Source organism: Rhinolophus ferrumequinum, chromosome 20 (assembly GCF_004115265.2).
Source record: "Rhinolophus ferrumequinum isolate MPI-CBG mRhiFer1 chromosome 20, mRhiFer1_v1.p, whole genome shotgun sequence".
In the NCBI taxonomy this organism is placed as follows: Eukaryota; Metazoa; Chordata; class Mammalia; order Chiroptera; family Rhinolophidae; genus Rhinolophus; species Rhinolophus ferrumequinum.
In genome coordinates, this window is record NC_046303.1 from 29,309,392 (window position 1) to 29,335,439 (window position 26,048).

The window sequence follows — 26,048 nt, forward strand, 5'->3', positions numbered from 1 at the left end:
TTCCTTCTAAATTTTTTCAAATCATTCCTTTGTACTTCTCACATCCACCTTTGGCATATTGAGCTGGTATTGTGCTTGTTTTGCCAGGTGTTTCATAGTTTAGTCTTATATCACCTGCTATTGAATTTTCCCAGGGTGCCCAAGGCCCTCGGGGGCCAGTGGGCGTTCCAGGACTCAAAGGCGATGGCTATCCTGGTGTGGCTGTAAGTGTGGACATCCCTTTCTCCTTCCTTTCCTTATTCCCTCGCTCCCTTCATTTGTCCCTTCCTTCCTCCCTTCTTCCTCCTTTCCTACATCCCTCCCTCCCTTCCTCCCTCCCTCCCTCCCTCCTTCCCTCCCTTTCTCTCTCTCTCTCTCTCTCTCTCTCTCTCTCTCTCTCTCTCTCTCTCTCTCTCTCTCTCTCCATTCTTGAACACTGCAAACAACAAGGTTGCTCACTCTCTTTCTTATTACATCATCTCAGGGACCTCGAGGATTACCAGGACCCCCTGGACCAATGGGTTTACGTGGACTGGGGGACACTGGAGCAAAGGTAAGATTTTAAAGTAGGTAAATAGTATCTTCTAAAAATGTACCTATAGGTAAGGGAATTTGGAAAAGGTAAAAATTTTTATCAGGTATGATAGAACAGTAGAGGCATGTAGGGTGGCCGGATGGCTCAGTTGGTTAGAGCACAAGCTCTGAACAACAGGGTTGCTGGTTCGATTCCCACATGGGCCAGTGATCTGTGCCCTCCACCACTAGATTGAAGACAACGAGCTGCTGCTGAACTTCTGGAGGGGTGGCCGGATGGCTCAGTTGGTTAGAGCGCAAGCTCTCAACAACAAGGTTGCCAGTTCAATTCCTGCATGGGGTGGTGGGCTGTGCCCCCTGCAACTAAAGATTGAAAACGACAACTGGACTTGGAGCTGAGCTGCGCCCTCCACAACTAGATTGAAGGACAACGACTTGGAGCTGATGGGCCCTGGAGAAACACACTGTTCCCCAATATTCCCCAACAAAATTTATATAAAAAAAAGAAAAAGAAGAACAGTAGAGGTATCTAAAGAATTGATAAAATTATTTACCCTCATCTATGGACTTCCTGGGGACTTTGCGCTAATTTGGTCATGTAGATTCACTTTATGGCTTTTCTCCTACTTCCCTGTGGCAACTCACACATTTCTTGCTGCTTTGCCTTCTTGTACAAAGATCAGAGTTTGGAATAGAGCCCTCCTCTCTGTAGCCGTGCTGTTTCCTAGGTCCTCTAGTCCAGTCCCATAGCTTTAACCACTATCCACATGCTGATGGCTTCCAAATTTCTACTCGTGTATTCTCTCCGCTAAGCTCTGGTCTCACCCATTTCGTTTCATAACACATAGCTCCTCTTAGATTTCTCACAGACACCTCTAACCTAACATCCAAAACAGAACCTTTGATTTTCACCCCATATGCCTGTAAGTGGCACTACCATGGGTACCCCATGCTCGTGCCATGCCCTGAGTCATTCTCAGTTCCTTCCTTTCCCTCTCCTCCCTCCATATCTAGCCCAATGGTAAATCCTGTCAGTTCTACCTTCAAAATACGCGTATATATCGACTGTCACTGCTTTCTCCTGCTGTTTCCACCAGGGCAGACCACCATCATCTCTTGCCTGGGCTGTTAAAGTAACCTCTTCACCGGTCTTTCCCCTTCCACCTCTGACTGTCTATTACCTCGTAGGCAGAAGAGTCTTTTAAAACCATAAATCAGATCATATCTCTTTTTCTCAAAAAACAAAACAAAACAAACAAAAACAAAAACAAGAAAAATGAAAAAAGCAACAACAACAAAACAAACCACTCTGGCAGCTTCTTTTGTGCCGAGAACAAGCTCCAACCACATTCCACGGTCTGTGAGCCCCCTTCATGAACTGACTGCAGCTCTTGCCCCTTCCTCCCTTGCTGCCGACCTCCAGCCACACTGGCGTACACTGCACACTCCTTCAGCTCACTCCTGCTTCCAGGCCGCGGCTCTGTCGGGATGGCCCATTGTTAAGGCCTTGCCTCAAATATCGCCTCCCTGACCACCCCTACAAAAGCAGTCCTCTCCCTTCTCTTTCCCTCCCCCATCACTGTCGCATGCCCCTTGTGTATTTCCTACATAGCATGTATTACTTCTGGAATAATCTCGCTCGTTTACTGCCTTGCATGTTCCACAGGGGTGTACATTTTCCTGAAGGTAGGCTCTCGGTCTTGTTCCCCGCTAAATTCCTGGCACCAGAACTAGGTGTGCCACCCACTAGGGGCTCTATAACATGCTGACTGCGAGGAAAATGAATGAGTGATTAACATTATCCCAAAGGGAGAATTTTTCCTTAGAAATATATCTAAGCTTTTCAAATGCTTCCAGGTCATAGAAGGAGATGTCGTAAGTGTTCAATGTCAACTTTCTGTCTTGAATTTTTGGTCTCTGCCCCATCACTTAGGAGTGATGACACTATGAGAATGGATTCTGTACAAGGGGGCAGGTGCCCTTTTGTCCTCTCCCAGGTAGAATGAAAGATCTGAGACTCAGGACACTACATATCATCTCTGAAGGAGATCTTGATTCCTGCCTTGTCTCTGTTAGGCAATCATGAGAGTTCAGCGAGAGGCTGTGTCTGAATCGCTGAGGAAACTGTACAGAAGAGACGTAGCTGAGGTGCTTTTATCACGCTTCTGGCGTGGTCTGACTCAGGACCAAATGCAATCCTCTAATATACCTCCACAGTGTCAGTAGCCATACTGAACTTGGGTGCCGTAATGTTCTTTTATTCTTTAAGGCAAAGTATCTCTCAAAATGTTAAAATTTAAAAATAGAAAAAGCAATTTCAATATGTGTAAACCTCATTGTTTTCTGCTCTGAGAGAAACATTGGTAAAAAAAAAAAAACACCCATCTTTTGTCATACTAAATATTCCTTTAGTTAGGGAAGTAGAAGTTTATTCCTATTTAAAATAAAGCAAGAAATAAAATGTGTTAAACATATACTGGAATGCATCTGTATTCCAAAGGCAACATATGATCATTTACATTTCAACAGAGTAGATCATTATATTTTATATAAGTAAACACTGTATTATATTAATTATACGTTTAGGTGACTGCCTTACAGTGAACAACAATAAAGAGAGATACTTAGGCACAGAAAGAGAACATTTAAAAAATTGATTCTTTGGAATATTCACTATGTCAGATTATTTAACAAGCAGGCTAAAATATTTATGAAATGACTTCTATACCATTTCTCTCTAAAAGTCATTTGTATTTGTTTTCACATACGCTTTAAGAGGAAAAATCAAGGGAAAAAGGTGTTCTTTCAAAATTTTGTCCTGCCACATGTTGCTAGAAGATGTATCTTAAGTGAAACATACTATCTCTGTTAGCTTCCGCAGGAGGCTGAGTGGAAGCTATAGCCCCCAGCTCGCTTCTGAGGAAGAGAACATTAGCTAATAATGCCTCTCTCTGCCAAGCTTCCTCTCAGCTGCCTTTTCTGTCTCTGTGTTGCCTCTTGCTGTGGATGTTGGGAAAGTGTGTTATCCTGGCTATCTCTAGCCCTGGATAGAGATCTTAGGTGTGTGAGCTAGTAGTAGAATCAAAGAACTTGGATCATAAACTTGAAAATAAAGGAAATTCTAAAAACAAATACCAGATTTTAAAAAACTTTCAAAATTATCTCTCTTTTATAGAGGCCTTAAAGTCTCTATTGTAGCTTTTTTATTTCCCTAAAGAAAGCTTAGACACACATACACACACACACACACACACACACACACAACACACACAAATAGAAGCTGGTAAAGAAAGGAAAATATTTGGAAAATTCTAATTCCCACTTAATTTTGTCCTTCTGGTTTGGTAAAGTGGAGGTGAAACTCTCAAAATACCTAAGATTCTCAATGGTAGCAAAAGCACAAGACTTAAATGTGTGCAAAATCCCTCTCCTCCCATTTTGACTTAAAATGGCAGAGAAATGATAGAATGTGCAAGTGTGTGTGTGTGTGTGTGTGTGTGTGTGTGTGTGTAATATAATATATCTGATATGTTTTTCATTTAAACTCTATGTAGTCACCTTAAAATATTGGCCTCAGGGCATTAACTTACAAACCAAATGTGTTCTGAAATAAGGAAAGCATTAAGGTTGAGGATTAATGTACGGTGGGTTTTGGTGATATTTAGTTAAGGTCACATGTGTTTAGCACATGACACAGACATTTGAATCAAAGCTTCTATGTTTCAAACCATATAAAAAACAGTCCCTGACATCTTGCACCCTTGTGGTGCCCCCTGGCTTTTTTCCAAATGGAAGAATTCCATATGACATCAGTGGTTATACTACGTCTATATACATTACCTTGAATTTAATCCAAATTTTGACAAAGGCTTTTGAGAGATTTTTGAATTCTTGTAAAAACTACAATGCTCAAGGAAATAGTAGATACGTTTCTAAAATCCACTTTGGAAACATGCCAGGAAGAAGAAAGGAAAACTTGATTTCTTGCTAAGTGGGAAGTACTCACCCAGTGTCCTGACCTCTAGACCCAAACTCCCAGCCCCTTGATGGGGAAGGGAAGCTCAAAGATCCTATCGAACACTGCCTGCATTTATTATTATTATTATTATTATTATTATTATTATTATCATTATTGTCATTATTATTTTCAGGCGTACAAAACAATGTAATAGACATTTACACCCCTCACAAAATGATAACCCCCCTCCCCCAACCTACTACCCCTCTGACGTCGTATACAGCTGTTACAATTCCACTGACTCTATTCCCTATGCTGTACTCCACATCCCGTGACTATAGAAGTATGTACAGAGGGTGCCAAAAAAAATTATACACATTTTAAGAAAGGAAAAATACTATTAAAATTACACTGATGGTAACCACTTTGAGCAACTCTTGTAATTGCAGAAGTCAAACGTGACTTTGTATTTGTCTTTTGTTTTCGGTATATATTGAGTATCACAGTTTTTTCCTTTTTAAAAATGTGTATACATTTTTTTGGTACCCTCTGTATATATATTTGATTATAGTTGACACTTGATATTATTCAGCTTCAGCTTCAGGTGTACAGTGCAGTGGTCAGGCATGTACATCGTCCATGAAGTGGTCTCCTTCTTACCATCTGCCTGTATTCTTTACTGGACCCCTAAAGACTAGAAGGATGCTTTGCGATTTAGGGACAATCGTTATATAAATTTTATGTCTTTTTGAGAAGCCCAGAGAACTCTTTGTTCCTGTATTTTCACCCCAAAGCCTCAGGAGGTACATGTTGCTCTGGGGCTGATTCACTGACATCTCTGAAGGTAGGAGTTTGTCCTTCACCTCTCATGAGAGGAATACAAGGAGTGGCTCTCCTGAGCTCTGGAAGGGCTGGTACGTCCTGCCATGCACCTCTCTCAGCTCTTTCAGCCTCCTTCATTGTGCTAGTTCATCAAGGAGAAAGCCATGGCCTTCCCCAAAGCTTTGGGGCAGTTGAGTTTAGGCCGATCCTTGCACAGAGGAGATCAAACCTGGCTTTTGGGGCCGTTCAGGGACCTCTTAACCATCAAGTTGTTGGAATAAGGTCTGGGCAAAAAAGACTTGTTGGGTTGTTGTTATTACTATTATATATTATCTAAATATTTTATATTATTATCTAAGTATTTTCAGAGTATTGTGACTTTCTTTTTGTTTGAAACAACTCCCTTATTTTATAGATAAGGAAATCAAGAACCAGAAAGTTTGAACAGCTTGGCCCTTCATAATATAAACAGTTTTGATACTATAATGTATTTTTGTGTGAGAGGGAGACTATGAATATGGATGAATGAATGAAGGACTACGTGCATGAATAAAACGGAGGAGAAAGAATGACTTGGTCTGATCTACAGATGCCCAGTCTCCAGTGCTGTCCATCTTCTAACTATCTCGGCGCCGTTTCGTATACAGTTGGGTTGTTTCTCTTGCCATTCTAGCTTTTCCATTGTCAAGGCTTAAATGATGGAAACATTCGTGAGAGGCATACACTTCAACCCCAAAGAGTTAAACATTTTTCAAAAGCTTTAAATGTTTGAATATTGTAAATACATGCTTTATTTGACAAAAGTGATGCATAGTCATAACTTGAAATGCAAGCCTATGTGAAATCCCACTGAGTATCATTATTCTGAAAAATGTTCCCAGTGTCTGAATTGCCCCTCTGTTCTCTGCAACGGCTCACATGTGTGCATACCACCGACAGGCAGCAGCCGAACAGAGGAGCGATTCACACGGAGATGCGTGAGGGATTTGTAGATTTCCATCGGCAGACGCGGACTGGACAAGGGACTCCATTTTGAACAGAGTCTGACAAGGAGGGCTGACCTAGGATGCAGGCTTCATGATAGTGAAGTCAAGGTCCAGGATTCCAAATCGGAGTTGAAGAAACCCACCTCCCGTAATATGACTGCAAAATTGCTCTGGGCAGGATAATCAACTCAAAAAGAGGACTAATTAAAGCCAGAGCCATGTCAAATTTAAATGCCAGACAATTTGACCTTTTGATTTCAGTAAAGGTCACATTCAAACCAGGAAAACTTGATGAGGTGACTTTTCAAGGTTACTCCCCAATTCAGTTCTATGCACGATCTCTCAAATAGACTTGTATTCCAAGTCTATCTTAATGATTTTCGGTATTGCTTTCATCAATCCTTGCTGTTTTCCCAGCTCTGCATTTCTCTCCCCAGGAGTACATACATATCTTCCCTTCAGCCCCGGAGACGCACACTAAATCCTCTTAACATTCACCACCCACACCACCATCAACACATTTTTATTTTTAATCATGCAGACTGGAGGAACGTTCCCCCAGTGGAAAATTATATTGAATATCAGTACAAGGGAGCCTTCTCTTCTCCCTGTCATTGGGGGCGGTGTCAATGTTTCTATTTTTCAACGTTTCTAATGCAGCTAAATAAGACGCTCTCTCTCCAATGAGATTCTTGGCACAGGGCAATCATTTGCTCATCTTTGATGAGTTGACTTTGAGAAAAGGAAAAAAACAACAACAAATCCACCCAAATCCTAAAGCAAGTTTTTAAAATTATCACTGACATTGAGATACTGCTGCTTTGGGGTGAGTATTAAAGTTCTAGAAGAGAAATGGATTTGAAAAATTGAACTTATTTTAAATATTTTGAAATTTAAATCTGGGAAAATGTACTAAAGGAAATGTCATAGGGATTTGAGTGCTTGTTTTCTAACTTCTTCATTAGTTCCTCATACCCCTGATAATTGTGCTGATAATTGGTACTATCTCTTTTTATAGTAAAGAGGTCAGTGAGAAGTGACTGAGTGGTACGACAATGGCCAGTCAATAATCAATGCACATTATCAATATTAGAAGGACTCTAAAACTTCCAGTGACATCCTAGCAACACAAGTGAGGTGGTATTCAAGAGTTACCAAACCATTACATATACTCATTACATAATTCATTCCAGAGTGGCGCTTATGTGTGTGGCAGCCGGAGCCTCTGTAGTTATACCTTAATTTTATTTAAAAGCCAGAAAGAAAGAAACATTTAGCAGCTGCTAATCATCACTTTGATGTCTACCTTATTTTAAAATTCAGTCATTCCTTGGTTTCATCATTTAGTAGCATCTTCAGCATCCCTTTCCTTGGAAAGTTCTTAAGAGGCTATTGTTTTCACAGTTTGCTTTTTATTTTCCCAAAGTAAAAAAGCAGGAAATCACTTTCAGAACAACTGAAACTTATTTCCACAGTCGTCTCAAAGAGTGATTGACGCAAAGGGAGACATAGCGATTAAAGCCTCATTAATCTGTGTGGGGGAGGGGTGGGGCCATAGTCTAATGGGCTGTTTTGTCTCTAAGAACACTATCTTCTCAAATATTGCATTTAAATCTGATAGAAAATATCGAAGGTATAACAGACTGTTTCCTTATCACTGCTCTGCGTGAAACCTCTGCCACTTATTAGCTGTGTGATCTCAGCAAGTCATTTAATCTCCCTGAGACGTAGCCTCCTCATCTGAGATTTGGGATAGATAACAATGCCTACTTCACAGGGTTATTCTGAGAAATTGATGGAATAAGGCCTATAAAACATTTTTTGAATTCTAACATAATAAAGTATTGGTAGTAGTAGTGATAATGTGCCTTGCTCTGCCAAATCAAGTCTGTCGCAGTCAGGATAGAAAGAGAGAAAAAGAATCTGTGTAGGCAGGACATCTGGAATGAGACCAATTAAAACATTGGGGTAAACCACAAAACTGAGGAATGGCAACGGAGGGAAAATGGAAAGGGAAGCCGTAGACAGTTGGCTACTTGTGCAGATTGCGTGGGCCTCTTAGGAATCTTATAATCAGGATATTTTCTTTCTTCTCCTTGAGAGAGTGTAATTGACTCAATGTAGGGAAATAAGTTTCACAGCCACGTAGTCATGTCTTTGCATTAGGTGGCAGCTAGAAGAAAGTCATTGGAGAAGTTAGCATCTTTCATCTAGCCCCAACCAACGCCAAGGTAAGAGACGACCTCTGGAGTCACACCTTAGTTGGAACTGCTTCTGGCTGCATGGTTTTTGGCAACTCATGTTGCCTCTCTGGTCTCAATTTCCTTATCAGTAAAATTTAGTAAGTTGATGTTAATAGGATCAGATAAGATAATGAATGAAAAGTACTTGCCATGTAATATACTTAATACATTTTAATTATTATTTATTTGATTATTAATTTTAATAGTTCTAATCTGCACCAAAGCAAAGATTTACCAATGAGAAAATGAATACACGTGGTAGTGTTTTCGCTTGTTTTCCTTCCTTTTTCTTTTAAAAAGTGAAAGGCTCTATGAATGATTGCTAGGACCATTATAAGATTATGTATAATCGTAAAGGGGGTGAATTAACCACTCTGAAAGGTTATAGTCTAGGTAAAATCTTCACCAAATCATTTGTTAAGTTCACATGTACAAGTAACTGCAGATAGTCCTACACTTGGCCACTTCCTGTGAAAATGAGACGAGTATCTCCCATTTAGAATCCCTTTTGAGGGCCAAGAGGAAGCTGTAGGCAATCTAAATAGTTATTCTTTTTTGAGAGAATGGAGGGGCTTAGGCTATGGTCTTAGGTAATTGATGGATATATAGTTACAAATGGCCAACTCCACAATTTGCTTTGTGGTTTGTTCACTGTCTCCTGATGCAAGAGCTCCCTCTGCAGGCTCCAAAACCTCAGATTATGCACGGGCAGCTAAATCCAGCTTTGCACGTGCCTGCTGTAATACTTTTTATTTGTGAATGTCACTCTATCCACTGACAATCAAACCGAAAATATCGTGGTAAACACACTTCTTAGGTACAACTGGTACTGCACTGTGGCCGAATCGGAGCTGTCAAATGGCGAAGTGTGTCCTGACCACAGCCCTCTTACACTCATTCACCTGATGGCTCCCGGAACAAAAGGCAATACATTTTTAAGACTCCACCATAGTAAAAAGACACTATCTCTGTGGACTCACACAGCTCATTAAATGCCTGATATTCTCATCTATTGAAAAGCATGGTACATATACACCAAGAAACTACCCTAATGCCATCTTACCGACCAACTCTAACCTCTGCAGAATATGTTAAAACTTGATTTTAAATCTATCAGATTGTATCAGATTATATTCGCAGAGCTCAAAAGACATAAAAGAATATTTTGATAGACACACCATAGCTATATGTCAACAAGTATATAAATAAAAATGGACAACGCGTTTGAGGTAAACATTGCAGTACCACATACTTATGATGTATAACATGGGTTCATGCCCTTATAAAGCTCAGTAGCCAAACTTCAAATATTAAAGGTCAATATAAGGTGTCCACAGGGCCAGCTATCGTATTGCATTTAGCCTTCGACATTTTTAAATGGGGAAGGTTACAAGGACTTGGATAAGAGAGAAAATGAATAGCAATAATAAACATTGACGAGGGTGGTCTACAGTAAACTCACAACTTATTTCAACTATTTTTCCCACTTGCTCTCCCATCTAGGGGGCGTGTGTCTGTGTGTCTGTATGATTAATACTAATTGAGGAGTTTTTCACTAAAATTGTCTCAAGAAAATTATCATGAATTACTGTCAAATTTAAAGAAATACTAGTTTATGAAAAAAATCTCCATCGGCCTTCTCACCATGTCCCTAACTAAAAAAAGAAAATTATATAACCTGTTGTACATACCAAGCATCCATGAAACACATGGAAATTCTACTAATGCTATTGCATCGCTCCTTTTATCTCAAATTTCTAGTTTTAAAATCTCACATTCTTCTCCTTGTTAAAGGTGAATGTCACAGCAACCTTTCCTCACCCTCACTCGTGAGGTTTTTATTGGGTATTGTTCAAGGATTTTTAAAAAATGTATTATTAAAAACATTATGAAAATGATTCAGCATATACAAAAATAGAAAGCCTAGGAAACTCCCGTTTACCCACAACACCTCTTCAAGAATTCACAACAGGTGATCAGTCTTTACCTGTATACACCATTCCTCAATTCCCCTCCTCCAACTGCATTATTCTGAAGCAAATCCCAGACATCACTCCTATAAAGCTTTAGCAGTTGTCTCTCTAATATAAGAGCTGTTTTTGAAAATATAACTGCAGGATCATTAGCAAATCTAAAAAATATTAACAATTCCTTAGTGTCATCAAGTTTCCAACATTAACATTTCCCAGTTTGTCTTATAAATGTGTTCCAGTTGGTTTGTTTGAATTGGGATCCAGATGATACCCACACATGGCATTTTGCTGATGGTATCCTTATGGTGGTGTTCAATATATTTCTCCATCCTCTGTTTTTTCTTTTTTTAATTGGTAGTTGGATCTAGACACATGTTCAGATACAGGTTCAGTTCTTCTTAGCTAGAATACTTCATTTAGTCCCCCCATATCATATCAGGTGTGTAACCTCATCATGGAAGGGCAGAGGTGAACAAACACAAGAGAGGAATCTGTTGTATCTGGGTGGGGTTGAGGGTGACCAGGCTAAGGAGACAACTATTTTTGACAAAATAGTTAATGGTTCTGGATAAAACCTATTTAACACTGTTTACCTATGTTCTGTTTTGTTGGAGCGACTCAAAATGTGGCAAGTGTGTAAATCAGTCAGGTGTTGTTGGAGACCCTTACTCGGTGAACTTACAGATAGTCCCTTTAACGGCACTTCAGAGGTACTCCAGAAAAGAGAGAGAATAGCAACGCATATATTACAGGACAAGTTCGTGTTCTGTGCTGGTGAATATGAGATCATGTAAGCTCGAAGAAACTTGGAGTCACTCAAAGTTGGGAGTCAGAAGGAGAGAGATGTTAAAGAGATAATTCGTACCTGTGGTCTCAAAAACAGTTAAATAGTAAGAGGAAGAAATGGAGACTGGAGACAAGAATCATAAAGTCGCCTGTAAGCAAAAGGGGAATTTGTAATTCTGAAAATAGAGATGAAAAGAACTGTCAGGAATAAAATATAGTTAAAAAGTTTTCCTCATTCTTTTAAGGCTTTGTTTTCTCTAGAAGCACTTTAGGATTTGTAAGTAGAAAGTGAAGTTTTTTTTTTTAAAAAAAAATAGGATGGGCTGTTTTTCTAGATAAACAATTTCATCATTTGTTGTAATTCATGATTTTTGCACTGTTGAAAGCTATAACCTGTTTAGCTCATAACGGGACATCTAGGACAAAGGAAGTGGGAGATCTGGGTTCAAAACCTGGCTCTGGTTCTTTTTTTTCTTTTTTCTTTTAACTTTATTGAGGCATATTTAATGTGTCAAAGAATCAACCCATTTCAAGTGTACAAGTCAATGATTTTTTTAGTAAATTTATGAAGCTGTAAACCCATTGCCATAAATCTGCTTTTGAACATTTTCTTCCCCTGAAAAAGATCCCTTTTTCTGCCTATTTACAGTTAATCCTCCTCTAGTCCCTATTCCTGACTCCAGGCAACCACTGATTTACTGTTTACTTTCTGTCTCTATAGACTTACCTTTCCTGGACATTTCATATAAATGGACTCAGACAATATGTGGTCTCATACATCTGGCTTCTTTCTTGAAAATAATGTGTTTGGGGCTCATCCATGTTGAAGCATGTCTCCATAGGTCATTCTTCTATATTGCTGAATGTGCCACATTTTGTCTATCCATTTACCAGTGGATGGCCATTTTGGTTGTTTCCAGTTTTGGGTCATTATGAATAAGACTGCTAAGAGGATTTGTATGTAAGTCTTTGTGTGGACCAATGTTTTCCTTTTTTAAAGTGTATATACATAGGAGTGAAATGACTAGTTAACAGATAAATTTTTACCTATGAGCTTTTTAAAATACTGACTGCCATACTGTTTTCCAAAGTGGCCGCACCGGCAACATATGAGAATTCCTATTTCTCCACGTCCTCCCAGCCTTGCTTCTTAGTTGTACAGCGCTGGGCCAACTGTAGTTTCCTCTTTAGTAAGACAGGTGGGGTGGGGAGTTAACATTCCCAGGTGCCTGCTGTGTGTTAGACACTGTGATAGGGACGTCGCTTTCTTTGTCTCCCTTCCCTGTCTTCCCCATGACATGATTTTCTATGTACCTGATGAATTTACCGAGGTCGAGGAGTTCGGTAAATTAGTCATCAGTGTAACACTGGATGGTTGTAAATACTACATTATATCAAATGACATAGAGGAACATGCCTAGTGCAGGGTTGGGCACATTGAAGGTGGCTAATGAAGAGATGTTTATTGCTCTGATTCTTCCCATCATGCACTTCTCACATAGTTCTAACCACAGGGCCTGACTTACCCTAATCAGGTCCCCCCACTTTTCGGTGATTGTTGCCTATTATGACTGTCACACTTTGGAGAACCTGAAAAGCCTTTATAGCATTGACCCTGTGGTCCCACCTGCTCTAGTGGCGGAAGTATCACCCAGCCAATCCCCAACTCAAGCAACATAATCTTTGCTGCATAAAATAGTAAGAGCAACTAACTCAGAATGAGGTTCTGTCTTTTCATGGTTGATTTTTATTCATGTCTCTTTTCAAAATGGCGGTAATTACTTTTCCAAACTCCAGAGAAGGGAGTTCTGCAAAAAGTATATATAATGTGTTTCCCTGAAAATAAGACCTAGCTGGACAATCAGCTCTAATGCGTCTTTTGGAGCAAAAATTAATATAAGACTCAGTTTTATTTTACTATAAGACTGGGTCTATAATATAATATAATATAATATAATAAATATAATGTAATATAATAAATACTGGGTCTTATTTTACTATAAGACCGGTATAATATATAATATAACATAATGTAATATAATATATTATAATATAATATAATATAATACCGGGTCTTATATTAAGTTTTGCTCAAAAAGATGCATTAGAGCTGATGGTCTGGCTAGGTCTTATTTTCGGGGAAACACGGTATATAGGGTTGCCAAAAGTTAATTGACTTGATTGCTTTGAAATGGACCCTATCAGTTGACTTGCAGAATACATAACCGGCAATAAGAAATGAAAACAAAGGGATCTGACACTCCCTTTGTCAAGTTTAGGAAAGTGATCTAGGAGAAAAAGGCTCAAATCATAGTTTAGTCAAATTCAAGGATTTGGGGTTTAAATTTATTTTAATATGAAAATTTATATATTTTTAATATGAAATTGTCTATGAAATATGCAATGCAAAGTTTTGTTTTGTTTTTGGTTTTGAATCACTCACTTGTTATTCATTGTGTCTTTTCAGGGAGAGCCTGGCGTCAGAGGCCCTCCAGGCCCCTCTGGGCCTCGGGGAATAGGAACTCAGGGGCCAAAGGTGAGTCCGCAGGTCTGTACTGTGTGTGAAGATCAGGGACCATCAGTGACAACACAGAGACCATGAACTTCATGGTGTTCATTTTGGTGTTGCCTTATTTGGTCTTGATTACTGCTGAAAAGCCTTTTTTTCTCACATCATATGAACGCTGAGTAAATAGAATGTTTAAGTTTATAAAGCCATTCTCTTCCTCAAAAGAAATTAGAAAGCTAGTGTCGCCTAAGGAAGTGGTTGCACAGTGCTCAAAATATTTCTAGGTTCCTTAGAGGCATCATTAAGAAGTGCATCTTAACTTTGGCCAGAGGGGCTTCAGATGGCATTTTAACAGTTCAGCAGCTAATGTACCTCTTGTGTCAGACGTGTGTAGTACACTGTCAGGGGCCTCAGGGCGAGGGTCCAGATTTATTGTCTCCACGGAAGGTAAGAGAAACTCCCTTTGGCTCTCTTTGCTCTCATTTCTATTTCTCTTCCTTTTGCCACCTCCAATTCGGTGATTATTCATCCTTTTATTCTTTTAATCTAATATTTCTCAATGAGGGAGATTTTGTCCTCCACTCTCCATCCACCCCAGGGGAGAATTTGGCAATGTCTGGAATCATTTCTGGGTGTCACAGCTGGGGAAGGAGTGCCACTGGCCACGCATACTGCTAAACATCCTACAATGCACAGGGCAGGCTCCCATAATAAAGAATTATCCAGCTCAAAATGTCAATAGTGCTCAGGCTGAGAAGCCCTGATTTAACTGTTCATTCACTTGCTCAACAAATATTTCTTTGATTTGTTCAAAAAGTAAGGTACAGGAGTATCAGGCATGTTCATAGAGAAAACAGGCATCAATGAGCTACCCATCACAAATTCAAACTTCAAGTAGGTGTATTCACGCCCAAACTGCACAGAAGTGAATTAAAACCTTGTTATCAGAGAGGAAAGGAAAAAGTCTTTATGAGTCAAAGATTTTACTAAGGAGCTCAGAATTACTAAGATTGTGTGTATGTGTGTCCATCAACTCCATTTAGGCAATGGACTAATTTTTAACCTTTATGTGGATGAAGATTCCCCCAAGAAGTTAGTAGTTGTTATCACTGGATGATGGGAAGATGCGTGTATTTTTTTCTTCTTCAGTGTCATCTTCATTTCTATTTTTTTTTTTGCAATGAGCAGGTATTCCTCTTACAATTAGGAAAAAAAAGCTTTTTATTTCATACAGGAAAGAAAAGGTCTGACTTACAAAGTAACTTATATTAACCTAGCATTTCTTCAAAGCTTGTTCTATCAAATGTTAATTTGAGAACTTCTGGGATAGTTAAACTAATCGATTGGGGGACTTCTTAGAGGATTTACTATTTTAATATGAGCTAGGATCTCTAAGGAGAGGCACATACCGCGATGTGGAACATTTTGCAATCTCATTTGACCACAGAAGTTTTTCCTCAAGAAATATGGGGTCCACTTATAGGGTAAGGAACACACACTGGGAAAGGATGTACTTTTTGCTTCATTTACATATTTCTTTAAAAATTCAACAGTGATCCACACCAGTATCCCCTGAATGTTGAACTGCAGCCCTGGAGAGTTAGCACGCCACAGTGAAATGGAGGAAGGTAGTAAAGGCGACTGAGCATTGTGTGTGAGGGGGCTAAACACGCCCCTGGGGTTAGAGGGGTTGGTGGTAGGGCAGCCAGAGGAGCCCAAGCAGACAAGGCTACAAGGCCACCCTTTTGCTTATGCCAACAAGCTCGGCCTCACTCTTATTGATATTTGGATTAAGTGCGAGATTTTTTGCAAAGGATTCTGAGGCTTCAACATTTTGGAACACCACTGCTTTCTATAAAATGTAATGTAGTTTATGGGCGATGTGGATGAAGGTCCGGAATAGACTGAAGTAGTAAGAACAAAGCCAAGAGCTGTAATATATTGTTTCTCCCTAAATCTTCTTACGTTTGTCTGATTTCTCTCCTTCCTCCCCCAGGGTGATATTGGGCAGAAAGGCTTGCCTGGCCCTCCCGGCACCCCCGGCTATGGATTACAAGGAATTAAAGTAAGTGAACATGACTGTGGTAGAGTCACCTCTCAGTTCACCAGGGTGATGGAGGAAAGAGGTTGTAGATAATGTATCACTACTGGGAAATGAATTTAGTATACGCTTAGCTGTTAGAATTACATCCAGAAGGTGTAAGTGCGTTAGTTTCATGAACGCTAAACATCACATAAATTGCTGAATGAAAAATGTAACTTTTGCAGTGATTTGTTGTGCTGCTGCCGTGGCAGCCCTGGACCTGGGAAACCCTGAAACCATCCATGATGGGCTCACCACCTTGGGCACCACAGAGCTTCCTGTCGTTCCTGTGCTGTCCCTGCAGTGGCCCAGCTGGCCGTGCAGGAATCCCAGCTCCTTCAGGGCCCTCTGTGCCTTTTCTCACTATAAATATCTACTGGTCGTATGGATGACTAGGGGACTGTGGCTCTTTGGTCCCAAAGTGGCCTTGGTCCTTCAGGCTCATGCACAAGCCAGGAGGTTATATGCGGCCACCATCTTGTCCCACTGTGAGCCTCCAACATGGACCATTGTCCTAGACTCTAAATATGCCAGTAATTCCCCAGGCCAAGGCAGGAGGGAGAAGGGGTGGGGCTGGGTCTTGAGGGATTCCTTGATGTCAACTAGCCCTTGAGGGGCCAGCCCCTTCAGGGGCCGGGAGGGTTGTAATGAGAGGGTGGGCCATTCAGGTTAAAAAGCCAAGTGTGGGGACAGACACAAATGGCTTTTGTGCACTCGTCATTTCCACTCAAGAATCCTGCCAGTTTCCCTATCTCTATCTTTGCTCAAGTCCGTTCCAGCATCCTGATCAGCCCTGACATTCCCGTAGTATTTCTTCTCAGAGGTCCTCATAAAAATAAGATTCCTAGTGGCCCTGCATGACTTTAGGATTCTGAGGTAGATCTGTGGACTGGGACTACAACTCCTGCTAGGCAGAAACCCTTTAACCATAAAAAGGAAGAGTTTCCACGCCCCTGGCTCTCCGTCTTTGTTTAGGCCTGAACATGGCTGATCCAGTCCTGACTGAGGCAGCTCTCCCTGTGGGCTGTGGCAAAGGATGGCTTGACTAGTATTTCAGGCCGAGCCAGTTTATTATCAGTGTGAAAGAATAGTCTCAGTGACATGCTAGGGGAAAACAGTAAACACGATCTGACAGAAATTGCAATGTCTCCAAAGCTGACAAATAATGATGACTGCAGTAGTCCCCTGGTCACGGGACTGACCTCTCCCTTCTATCTATATTCTGACCTCGAGGCTGTGATGGAACGAGAATGAGCGTTAGTGCCACTCAGACCTTTGCCTGAATCTTTCTAACCTTGAACAAATCATTTATCATTGTTGCACCTCAGCTTATTCATCTTTAAAATGTAAAGCCTATTTTCCAAGGTGTTGTGAAGATGAATTGTACAAAGTGCCTAGAACACAGTAGTGGGTACTCAACTAGAACTGTGAAGTCAAAAGATTTGAAACATGACTTCCTGAGCCCTACATCTCTGCCTCAGTTTCCACTTCTGAGTAATGGGGATAATATTAGTACTATTTCCTAAAGTTGCTCAGAGGAATAAATGTAATTAAATGAGACAGTATGCATAATAATTTAACATAAGGCTCGGTACATGGTTACGTATGCAGTAAATGTTTGTAGTCACTCACATTATTATTCCTTCCTGCTTCTCTTCCCTTTCTGCTAGTCCTTCTCCTTTTTTCCAGGATGAAGGTGCATAATCTGACATTCAGTGCTGTAAAACATAAAATATTGGTTGCATTAATTAGTATGGCATGGCTTTAGTACCCAAAAGACCCCAAAATGTACAATGGCTCAAACACAATAGAGGTTTCTGTCCACATAAGAGGCCAGTGTGGGTGTACCTGGTTGGTGGGTAATTTTCTTCCACCTAGAATTTCAAAGAACCTCATCTTTCATTTACGGTTCCTCCACCTGCTGGATCTCTTTTATACCCAGCAAGCAGAAAGGGAGAGTGTGGAAGAGGCACACCTGCTTCTTAAAAGTCATGGCCAAGAGGTGACACACATCACCTCTGACCACATATTATTGGTGAGAACTAATCTCATGGGAAGCTAGTCAAGCTGTGTGGCCAGGAAGAAGGGAACCAGAAGTTTGGTGACGAGCTCACGTCTACGACCACATATAATTTAACCTATTTCTAGGAAAGATGAAAATTTTAAAGTTATTTGTCGTTCTGAGGTACGTTGGTGGTTCTGGAAGAGAACAGGAAACAAGAGTGGTCTCCATGGCAACTGCCAGAATGACTAGTCCCTCTGCTAATGCCGTGAGCCAGTCACCTGGGCCCACAAACACTGGGTTCAGTGCTATCATTTGTTTTATCCTATCCTGAAAAGAAAACCTTAGAGCCTTGATATCTTCTTACTTATTTTAGCAGCTTCAGGAGCATCAGTGAATAATGTAGAAATTGTTTTAAGCAGATAAGCTGAGTACCAGATAAAGAGCTAGACAAGGCTTGAGGTTCAGTGGGACCAGGGAAGGAACAGGAAATGTTCATTTCTGTCTATGACAAAGTCAGGGCCAGTGAATAAAAGACACCTGCAACCTGGTGGGAGAGCTGTGGGTTCAAAAGCTGGGGAGAGATGGGCGTGGCATCCAAGGAGGGAGGCAGGGCTAGCATGAAGAGCCCAGTGTCAGGAGATAAACAAGACCCCTGTGGGAATAAGGGAGGGCTGGAATCCTAGGGGAGTTCTTGGGATGCCATTAGTATTTGAGACCAGCAAGGGTGTGGTGGTCAGTGGGTCAGCCCAGCTTGCAAGGCCTGGGATAGGACAGACAGAAAGAAAATGGATTCTCCCACCAAAGTGCTCTGCTTAGAAATTCAGGGTAGACCCTTGAAGATTCTTGGCTCAATGAAAAAGTTAAGGTCATTTCTTAGGTAAATTTTTTGTTTGTTTCAGCTGTGTTGCAGTAACTGTGGTTCTGTAAACTCCAAGCGCTCTTTCAACTGCTTCAGGTAGTGTCTTTGCCACCTTCTGGTGTCCCTTCACTAGAAAGGCTAAAACTTGAAAGAATGTCAGCATACTCTAGTGGCAATCTCACGCGAAGCCTGCCATCCTTCCGTTTGGCTCCTACCTGTGATCTGATTCATTTGAAAGTGTTTTCAGAATCTGTTTGACTGGAGTTTTGGTTAGATTGGGCCTATTACAGCATGGAAAACTGGCCCCTTTAAAGGCCAAGTCGAAATGATTAATTCATTGAAATGAAATTGAGCTAAGGGGAAAAAGAGTCCCACTTATAAAAAGTCAGGGTTAGGTTCGGTTTATACTAAGTTGCAAACACTTACAGAAAGATTAAGAGGTACTGACAATGGGAAGTTTTTCTAGTTTTCTAAACTTATAGCCATGACTGTGATGTTGTTAGTATTACAAAGGGAGCAGTACACACACGTTTTAATGACTTTCTGTTCTTTCAATTTAAAGTTCTCTTCCCCCGCCTGACAACAGACAAACTAATAGCATCAAAAACAGAAAACAAAGCCAACCATGGTAATAGTACCATCACTGCATTCAACCTGAACACACCTTAGAAATTAAATTGAAACAGTAAGGAATATAGTGAACAGCACGACATAGGTTGTATCTGTGCTTACACCAGAGACCATCTTTGAATTAACTTCTAATACTTTTCCTGTATTGTAGTTTCCTAATTCCCACAATGATTTCTCTACATAGAAAGGAGTTGTCGGAACCATGTGGGCAGTTTACACTTTAAAATAGTTTGGTGTTTTGACATTACACCTGCCAAGATACCTGTGGCAGGGGAGGGCTGTGGCTAAAAGTTAATTCTGGAAAGTTAATTCTGGTCATTAAAATCCACAATCCTAGTTTCAGACATTGAAGGCATCCCCATACCTTTATACTCTATTATTTTAAAACCAAATTAAAAACAACGATGTGGGTTACAAACCAAAGTCAAAGCACTGAGTCCACAGTATTTTATATACAGGTTGTATAGGTTAGGCAGAGTGTGCATTAATTAACTGGGGCTGGCTCTAAGGCCATTTGTACTTTTCTCTGACTGGTTCACACTTTTCATTTTCCTCCTGGGACAAATCACTTTCATTCCTTCCAGCCAATTAGGAAAAAGGGTGGTTTTTTTTTTGTTGTTGTTGGTTGGTTTTTTCAATTTCTGTAGCTGAATCTGAGGGTATGGGAGGGTATTTTCCTTTTTCAATCTCTTTATTAAATTTCCCCTTTTTAATAGCCACGTCTCCAAATCAGAATTGGAATGGCAACTTTAGGCTCTCAGTTTCGTGGGGCTTGACTCATCATCACCAGCTGATGTTTATTGTCTGTTAACCATGAACACAGCTCTGTGCAATGGCTAGTGACGATCACAGAAGTCGGACTGACTTCTAGCACGCTCCACACACTGCCAGGAACGTAAAAGGAAAAACGAACTCCTAAATCGTTTTTATCCAAAGTAAATATTGGATCATGCCCCCATGGTTTACTATTGTTTCCTCAATTTCAAAAGAAATGTCAAAAGGACTAAAGACTTGGCAACAAAGACAGTATCCCAAGCCACGTGCTGATGCTGAATATTAAAAAAAAAAAAAAAAGATTTCAATTATCACCAAAAGATAGAAAATTATATGAAACATTTCATTTGAGCAGTTATATACTAAAAGTACTCATCATGCTATAATAGTACGTACTTTATAATCATGGTAAGCAGGCTGACGTTTTAAATTGTTCTGACTTTTTCTCTCCCCTTCCTTCCTTCGTGGTTTCCTCCCTCCCTCCCTTCCTGCCTACTACTCACCCCCTCATATCTACTTAATATGTAAAGACATAATTACTATCTATTTATTCCTGTTCATTCTTGTAACAGATATTGTCCATATGAAATCAAGTTGAGTGAAGGACACATAGATAAATTCCCCTTAGATGCTGCTGCCATCTTTATGGTATTTCTCATGAATTTACTAGTATATATTTTCCCCCTTCTCCTTTCTTCAAGGGAAGAGGTACTTTTACTACTCAGAGGACTGAGCTTGAGGAGAGAAGCAGGGCCGTAATGCATTCTCTAAATTCCATGTACTATCTTATTCAAGCCTCACCAGCCTAGGAGGTAGGCTGTAGGAAACGAGGGCACAGAGAAGTTAGATATCCACGGTCACTCAGCTGCTTCTGTACGCAGCCTCCCTGAGGGTAGGAATCAATCAGGGTAGATGTCAGAGAGAGGAAAGTGATCAGTTTGAGACTTTCAAAAGGAAATGCCATTTACATTTTTTTTTTTTTCATGTTGAAATGAAAAGTTGGCCCTTCGAGATGTGTGATATATGCAGTGAGGTCTTTTTTTCCTGATAATCTAATTTTTTTAAAGAAAGTAGTAGGAAAGATCACCTCCTTTTCCCTGAGTGCAGTTCTGTCAGAAGGCAGGGGTTGGACTTAGTGACCTTTGGAAAACAATTGGCAAGTGTTAAGACTCAAAATTACAGCTGGATCTGGGCTGGCACGTGTAGCTCCCCTGTGTGTGGCTGTAATCACCACTATGCTCGTCACACATTCAAAGGCTTATCGAGTTTCTTGTAGTTTGGCACGTTGAAGGACATACGTACTCGTCTGTACTGCCCACCTCTGTGACAAGTCGATGAGTAGCCAGCTGCTCTGTCATCTAGGCTGTTTTTATTGCTCTTACAAGTAAGTACCTTAAGAACGTTACAAATATTGGCTTTTTATTATCAGTACCTTTGCTTACCGAGATTTCTCATTTTAAATATAAGAAGTGAAGGGAAATGAGGTAGTTGCCTATTCAAGGTCACTCAGACAATCCCTAACAACACAAAGAATATGGAGTTTTCTGGGTATTGGTGGCTCAAACCGACAAACTACGATAAAGCTAGGCCCAGATAATCTTTCTAGCATCCTGTGAAAAATTCTTCAATCATTAGTTCTTCAGAGATACTTCTCACGTTATCAGGGTGGGAATCGTGCGCCCAGTTGGTGAGCACTCTTCCCTAGGAGAGCCAAAGTGAATGAGAAGAGCATAGATTATTGAGATGGAGAGAAGCAGTGTGGGGACAGAGCCAGGAGTGCAGTTTCCAGGCTCGCGGCCTCACGTGGAAGGTGCTGGCTCAGGTAGTAAATGGCCATCAACTGTGATTGGATGGCCATCAGCTGTGGCTAGTTGGCCGTCAGCTGTAACCAGTGAGCCACTGGCCACTAATATAACTGCCGTGGCTAACTAGCAGAAAATGGGGGCTAGCAAGAAGATGGTGGCTGAGCTAGTGAGAGTGGATTGCCGAGAGGCAGATGCAGCCAGTGAGACTATAGTGGTATGACTCCCCTATCTATGGCTCCGTTGGTGTTCCTTTCTGGCCTCACCATGTCCTGCGTTCTTATGTGGGGAGCGGGACCAGAGGCCCCGCAGGCCGCCCTGCATGACAAGCAGGCAGAAAAATTATCCACTTGTGAGACAGAGAGGAGGATTTAGGAGGAAAGAGGAAAAAGGGAAATAAAAGAAAGAGAACAGGAAGCCGGTTCTGATGACATTTTTAGGACACTGGTCAGTAGAGCTTTTGACATTAAAGTCTTCTATTACCTGAAATTAATGTAGTTACTGTCTTTGGTTATATGTTATTGGCGATCTACTTTCATCCTTTCACTTCTGCCTTTTTGTATCCTTTTATTTACACTTTTCCCTTAGACAACATGTATATGGATTTTTAAACTCTAGTCTGACAATTTTGTCCTCAGCCAGGAACATTTGGTAATTTACATTTACTGCAATTAGTAGATTTTGTAAATGTATTTACCATCCAATTTTGGGGAATTTGTCCCATTTATTCTATGTTTCTTTTTAAAAATCTTTTCTTACCCTTTTAAAGATTTATTAATTTTTTAACCATTGCATTTTTCCCTTTACTAGTTTGGAATTTACATATTATTTTACCTCTTTTTTCAATATTTACTATTAAGAATATTCACATTTACCTTATGAAATACCAATATCAACTTTCTGGTTACTACAATAACTCAGTTTAATTCAATTTACCCCCACCCTAATGTTATTATATTTTAATTAAATTTCATATTGTTGTTTTATATTTCATGTTGTTTTATATTTTAATTAAATTTCAATCCCTCAAGACTTTTTTTTTTTAATACATTCACTGTCTATTTAGACTTACCCACACTCTTATTTACCACTCTCTTCCTCTCTAATCTGTCTTTCATCTCAGACTGTAACTACTTACTCTCCTTCTGCCTAACTTGGATTCTTCAGAATTTCCTTTAGTACAGATTTACTAACGTAACCTCTCTCCATTTTTGTTTGCCTGAAGCTATATTTATGCCTCCTTAATACCTTCTTAAAAGATATTTTTTTTGAGTATAGAATTCTAGGTGCACAGTTTTTCTTCTCCGTGCATGGAAGATTTTCCTGTCATTTGGCCTCCATTATTGCTTTGGAGAAGTTACCTGTCAGTCTAACGTTTCCTTTGGTGATAATTTGTTCTTTTCTCTGTGGCTTTTAAGACTTTCTCTTTTTATTTGGTGTTATGCAGTTTCACTATGATGTATTTAAATGTAGATTTCATTTTATTTATCCTGCTTTAGATTGTTGGAATTCCTGATTCTGTGGACTAGTTTTTTTGTTTGTTTGTTTTGTTTTGTTTTTAAATCATTCCTGTACAATTCTGTGCCTTACCTTTTCAGTAAGTAAGCTGAAGCAATTTGATCCAGTCTTCCCCACCCCATACCCTCTCTGTCTTTCTGGCGCTGCAATTAGTTAAACCTTTTTATTCTTTCCTCCTATTCATATTTTCAATATTGTCTTTCTGAGCTACATTATGGAAGATATTTTTCTAGTCTGTTTTCCAGTTTGCTAAATCTTTCTTTAGCTGTGTTGAATTTGTTGCTTAACCAGTCAATTGAATTTTTAACTTCAGTTATATATTTTTTATTTCTAGATGTTCTGAGTTTTTAAAATTGATATAGTCATTATATAAAGTATTCTTTTAGAGAAAAATTTCAGACCGTATGCTTCTGTGCTTCAAAAGCCTCTAAAGTCTTCCTATAATATTTTAAAAAGAAAGAAAGGGAAAAAAAAGGAGAGAAAAGGAAAGAGAAAGGAAAGGAAAGGAAAGGGAAGGAAAGGAATGGAAAGAAAAGAAAAACGGAAAACCTCTACAAGGCTGTATATGATCTGAATGCTGTCCCCCCTCTGACTTTATCTTGCATCTTTATTTCAGTACAATCAAGGCATACTGGTTTTCTTTCTGTTTTTCAAAAAGAAAGTTCTTTTCCTTCTGTAGGAAGGTCTGTAGGACCTTTGCACTATTGTTTCTCCTACTTTAGCATTTGACATGGCTGCCTCCTTATCTTCATATAAATCTTAGCTCAGATGTTATCTCCTTAGAGAGACCATTCTTAACCACACCATTCCATCTCTACCCCATCCTTAATGATTCTATCAGATTGTCTGTTTTATTACTGTCATAGAACTATCATCATATGAGAATATTGCTTTGGTTACTTGTTTATTATCTATCTTCTTTGGTAAAAGAAGCTCTTTGAGAGCAGAGACTTTGTTTCTTTTATCCATCTCTAATTTCCTAGCATCTAGCAGAGTGTTTGATATATAGTTGGCGCTTAATAAATATTTGTTTAATGAATGAACAAGTAATGAGTAATTAAAGAATGTATGGAGGTTATATAGTGATGATGGTAAAGTTGTTTGTGTATGATTTAATTCAATAAAAAATTAGTGAATTTCATCATTAAGAGAACTCTAAACATGTGAAATTTTATATACATACATTTATATATATACATTAAATATATACATACTCCCCCCCGCAAAAAAAATCCTAGTGTTTAGTAGTGGAAGTACCTTACTCTTACACGTTGGTACACTTGGTTGACCTAACAGGTAGAAGTGTACCTGAAGTGCTGCATTTGGCTTTCTTGAAAGTATATCTTTGTGATCAAATTATCTATTGCCACAATACAACAGGATCACAATGAATGCTACAAAAGGAAATGTACTTGTTTGATACCAATAAGCCAAAGGGTATTGTATCTCATGGTTCTTTACATGTTCAGTAGATAATCAGAGTATGAAAACGATAAATCCTTGATTTGTATAATCTAGGTCTTACTTTTAAAGACTTATATTAATAGATCAAAGAACTAAGGGGAAGGAAACGTAACCCACCATTGCTTGTCACCAAACCAGGCAATCATTATGCAATGTTGTTACTTGTTCATGGTCCCTTTAAGTTAATAACTAAATTAGAAATAAATGAGACCAAATGCTATCCAGTTATTAGATTTTCACAACCTTTGTAGTGTTTACCAGGAAGTTTAAGCCTTGGAAATGGACAGATTTTCCTGTAAGTTCATATGGTAGAGATGATATTTAAAGAGTAGTACTAACACATTCATTATCAATTCCTACTCATTGGTGTAAAGATGGTGAGCTTTTATAAGTTTTTTGGCATATGCAGTTATGCCTTTAAATAGTGTCTTTTAAATTTCAAAGGAGAAAATAGATTTTTAATCCATTAGAATACTAGTCTTCTGAAAGTTCTCCAACTGGCTTCTGTTGGTTTTAAAATAACATCTGATGAGTCAATAGTTCCCATTGTGATTATTATGCTAGTTTTAGAAAGAAATAAATCTTCCCCAGACCTCAATCTGTCCTTCCTTCTTTAATTACCTTACTGTGGTGATTTCATAAAGTAAACATTTGCTGTATTTTCTTGCTATGTATATACTTAAAAAATAGTGCACACAGACTCTTCGCCAGGACTGCGATGAGTAATGCTAATGTGCCCTTCAAAATAGAATCTGTTTTTGTGCTGCCTATAAGAAAAATAAGTTTATGTACAATTTTGTTTTTAATCAGATCTTCTTTCTGCTCAAAATTAAGGGTATTGACACCAATATTCCATCCTGGCTAGCTGTATAAAATTTTATTTTGGCAGTTCATTCCATAAGTATTTATTGAGTATAAGTAGATAAGGCCAGGCTGTGTTCTAGGTGCATGGGATGTATCATGAGCAAGAGACAAAGGTTCCTGCCTTTATGGAAATTGCATTCTGTTGGCAAGAAATATAATAAGTTACAGTGTATGTTTGCAGATGAAAACTGCTGTGGCACAAAAAAGGAATGTAGGGTAAGGGGGAGGTGTCGCGTCCAGCATGACAAGGTCAGTGAGA

At 39.5% G+C, this 26,048-nt stretch overlaps 1 protein-coding gene across 1 annotated transcript in view; it reads left to right on the forward strand.

Annotated features, from left to right (window-relative positions):
• The window catches only part of COL28A1 (collagen type XXVIII alpha 1 chain), a 149,137-nt gene that overhangs the window by 75,842 nt on the left and 47,247 nt on the right, over positions 1-26,048 (forward strand). The window contains 4 exon segments of the mRNA XM_033088892.1: positions 135-203; positions 464-532; positions 13,749-13,817; positions 15,787-15,855. Coding sequence (XP_032944783.1) covers positions 135-203; positions 464-532; positions 13,749-13,817; positions 15,787-15,855 — 276 coding nt within the window.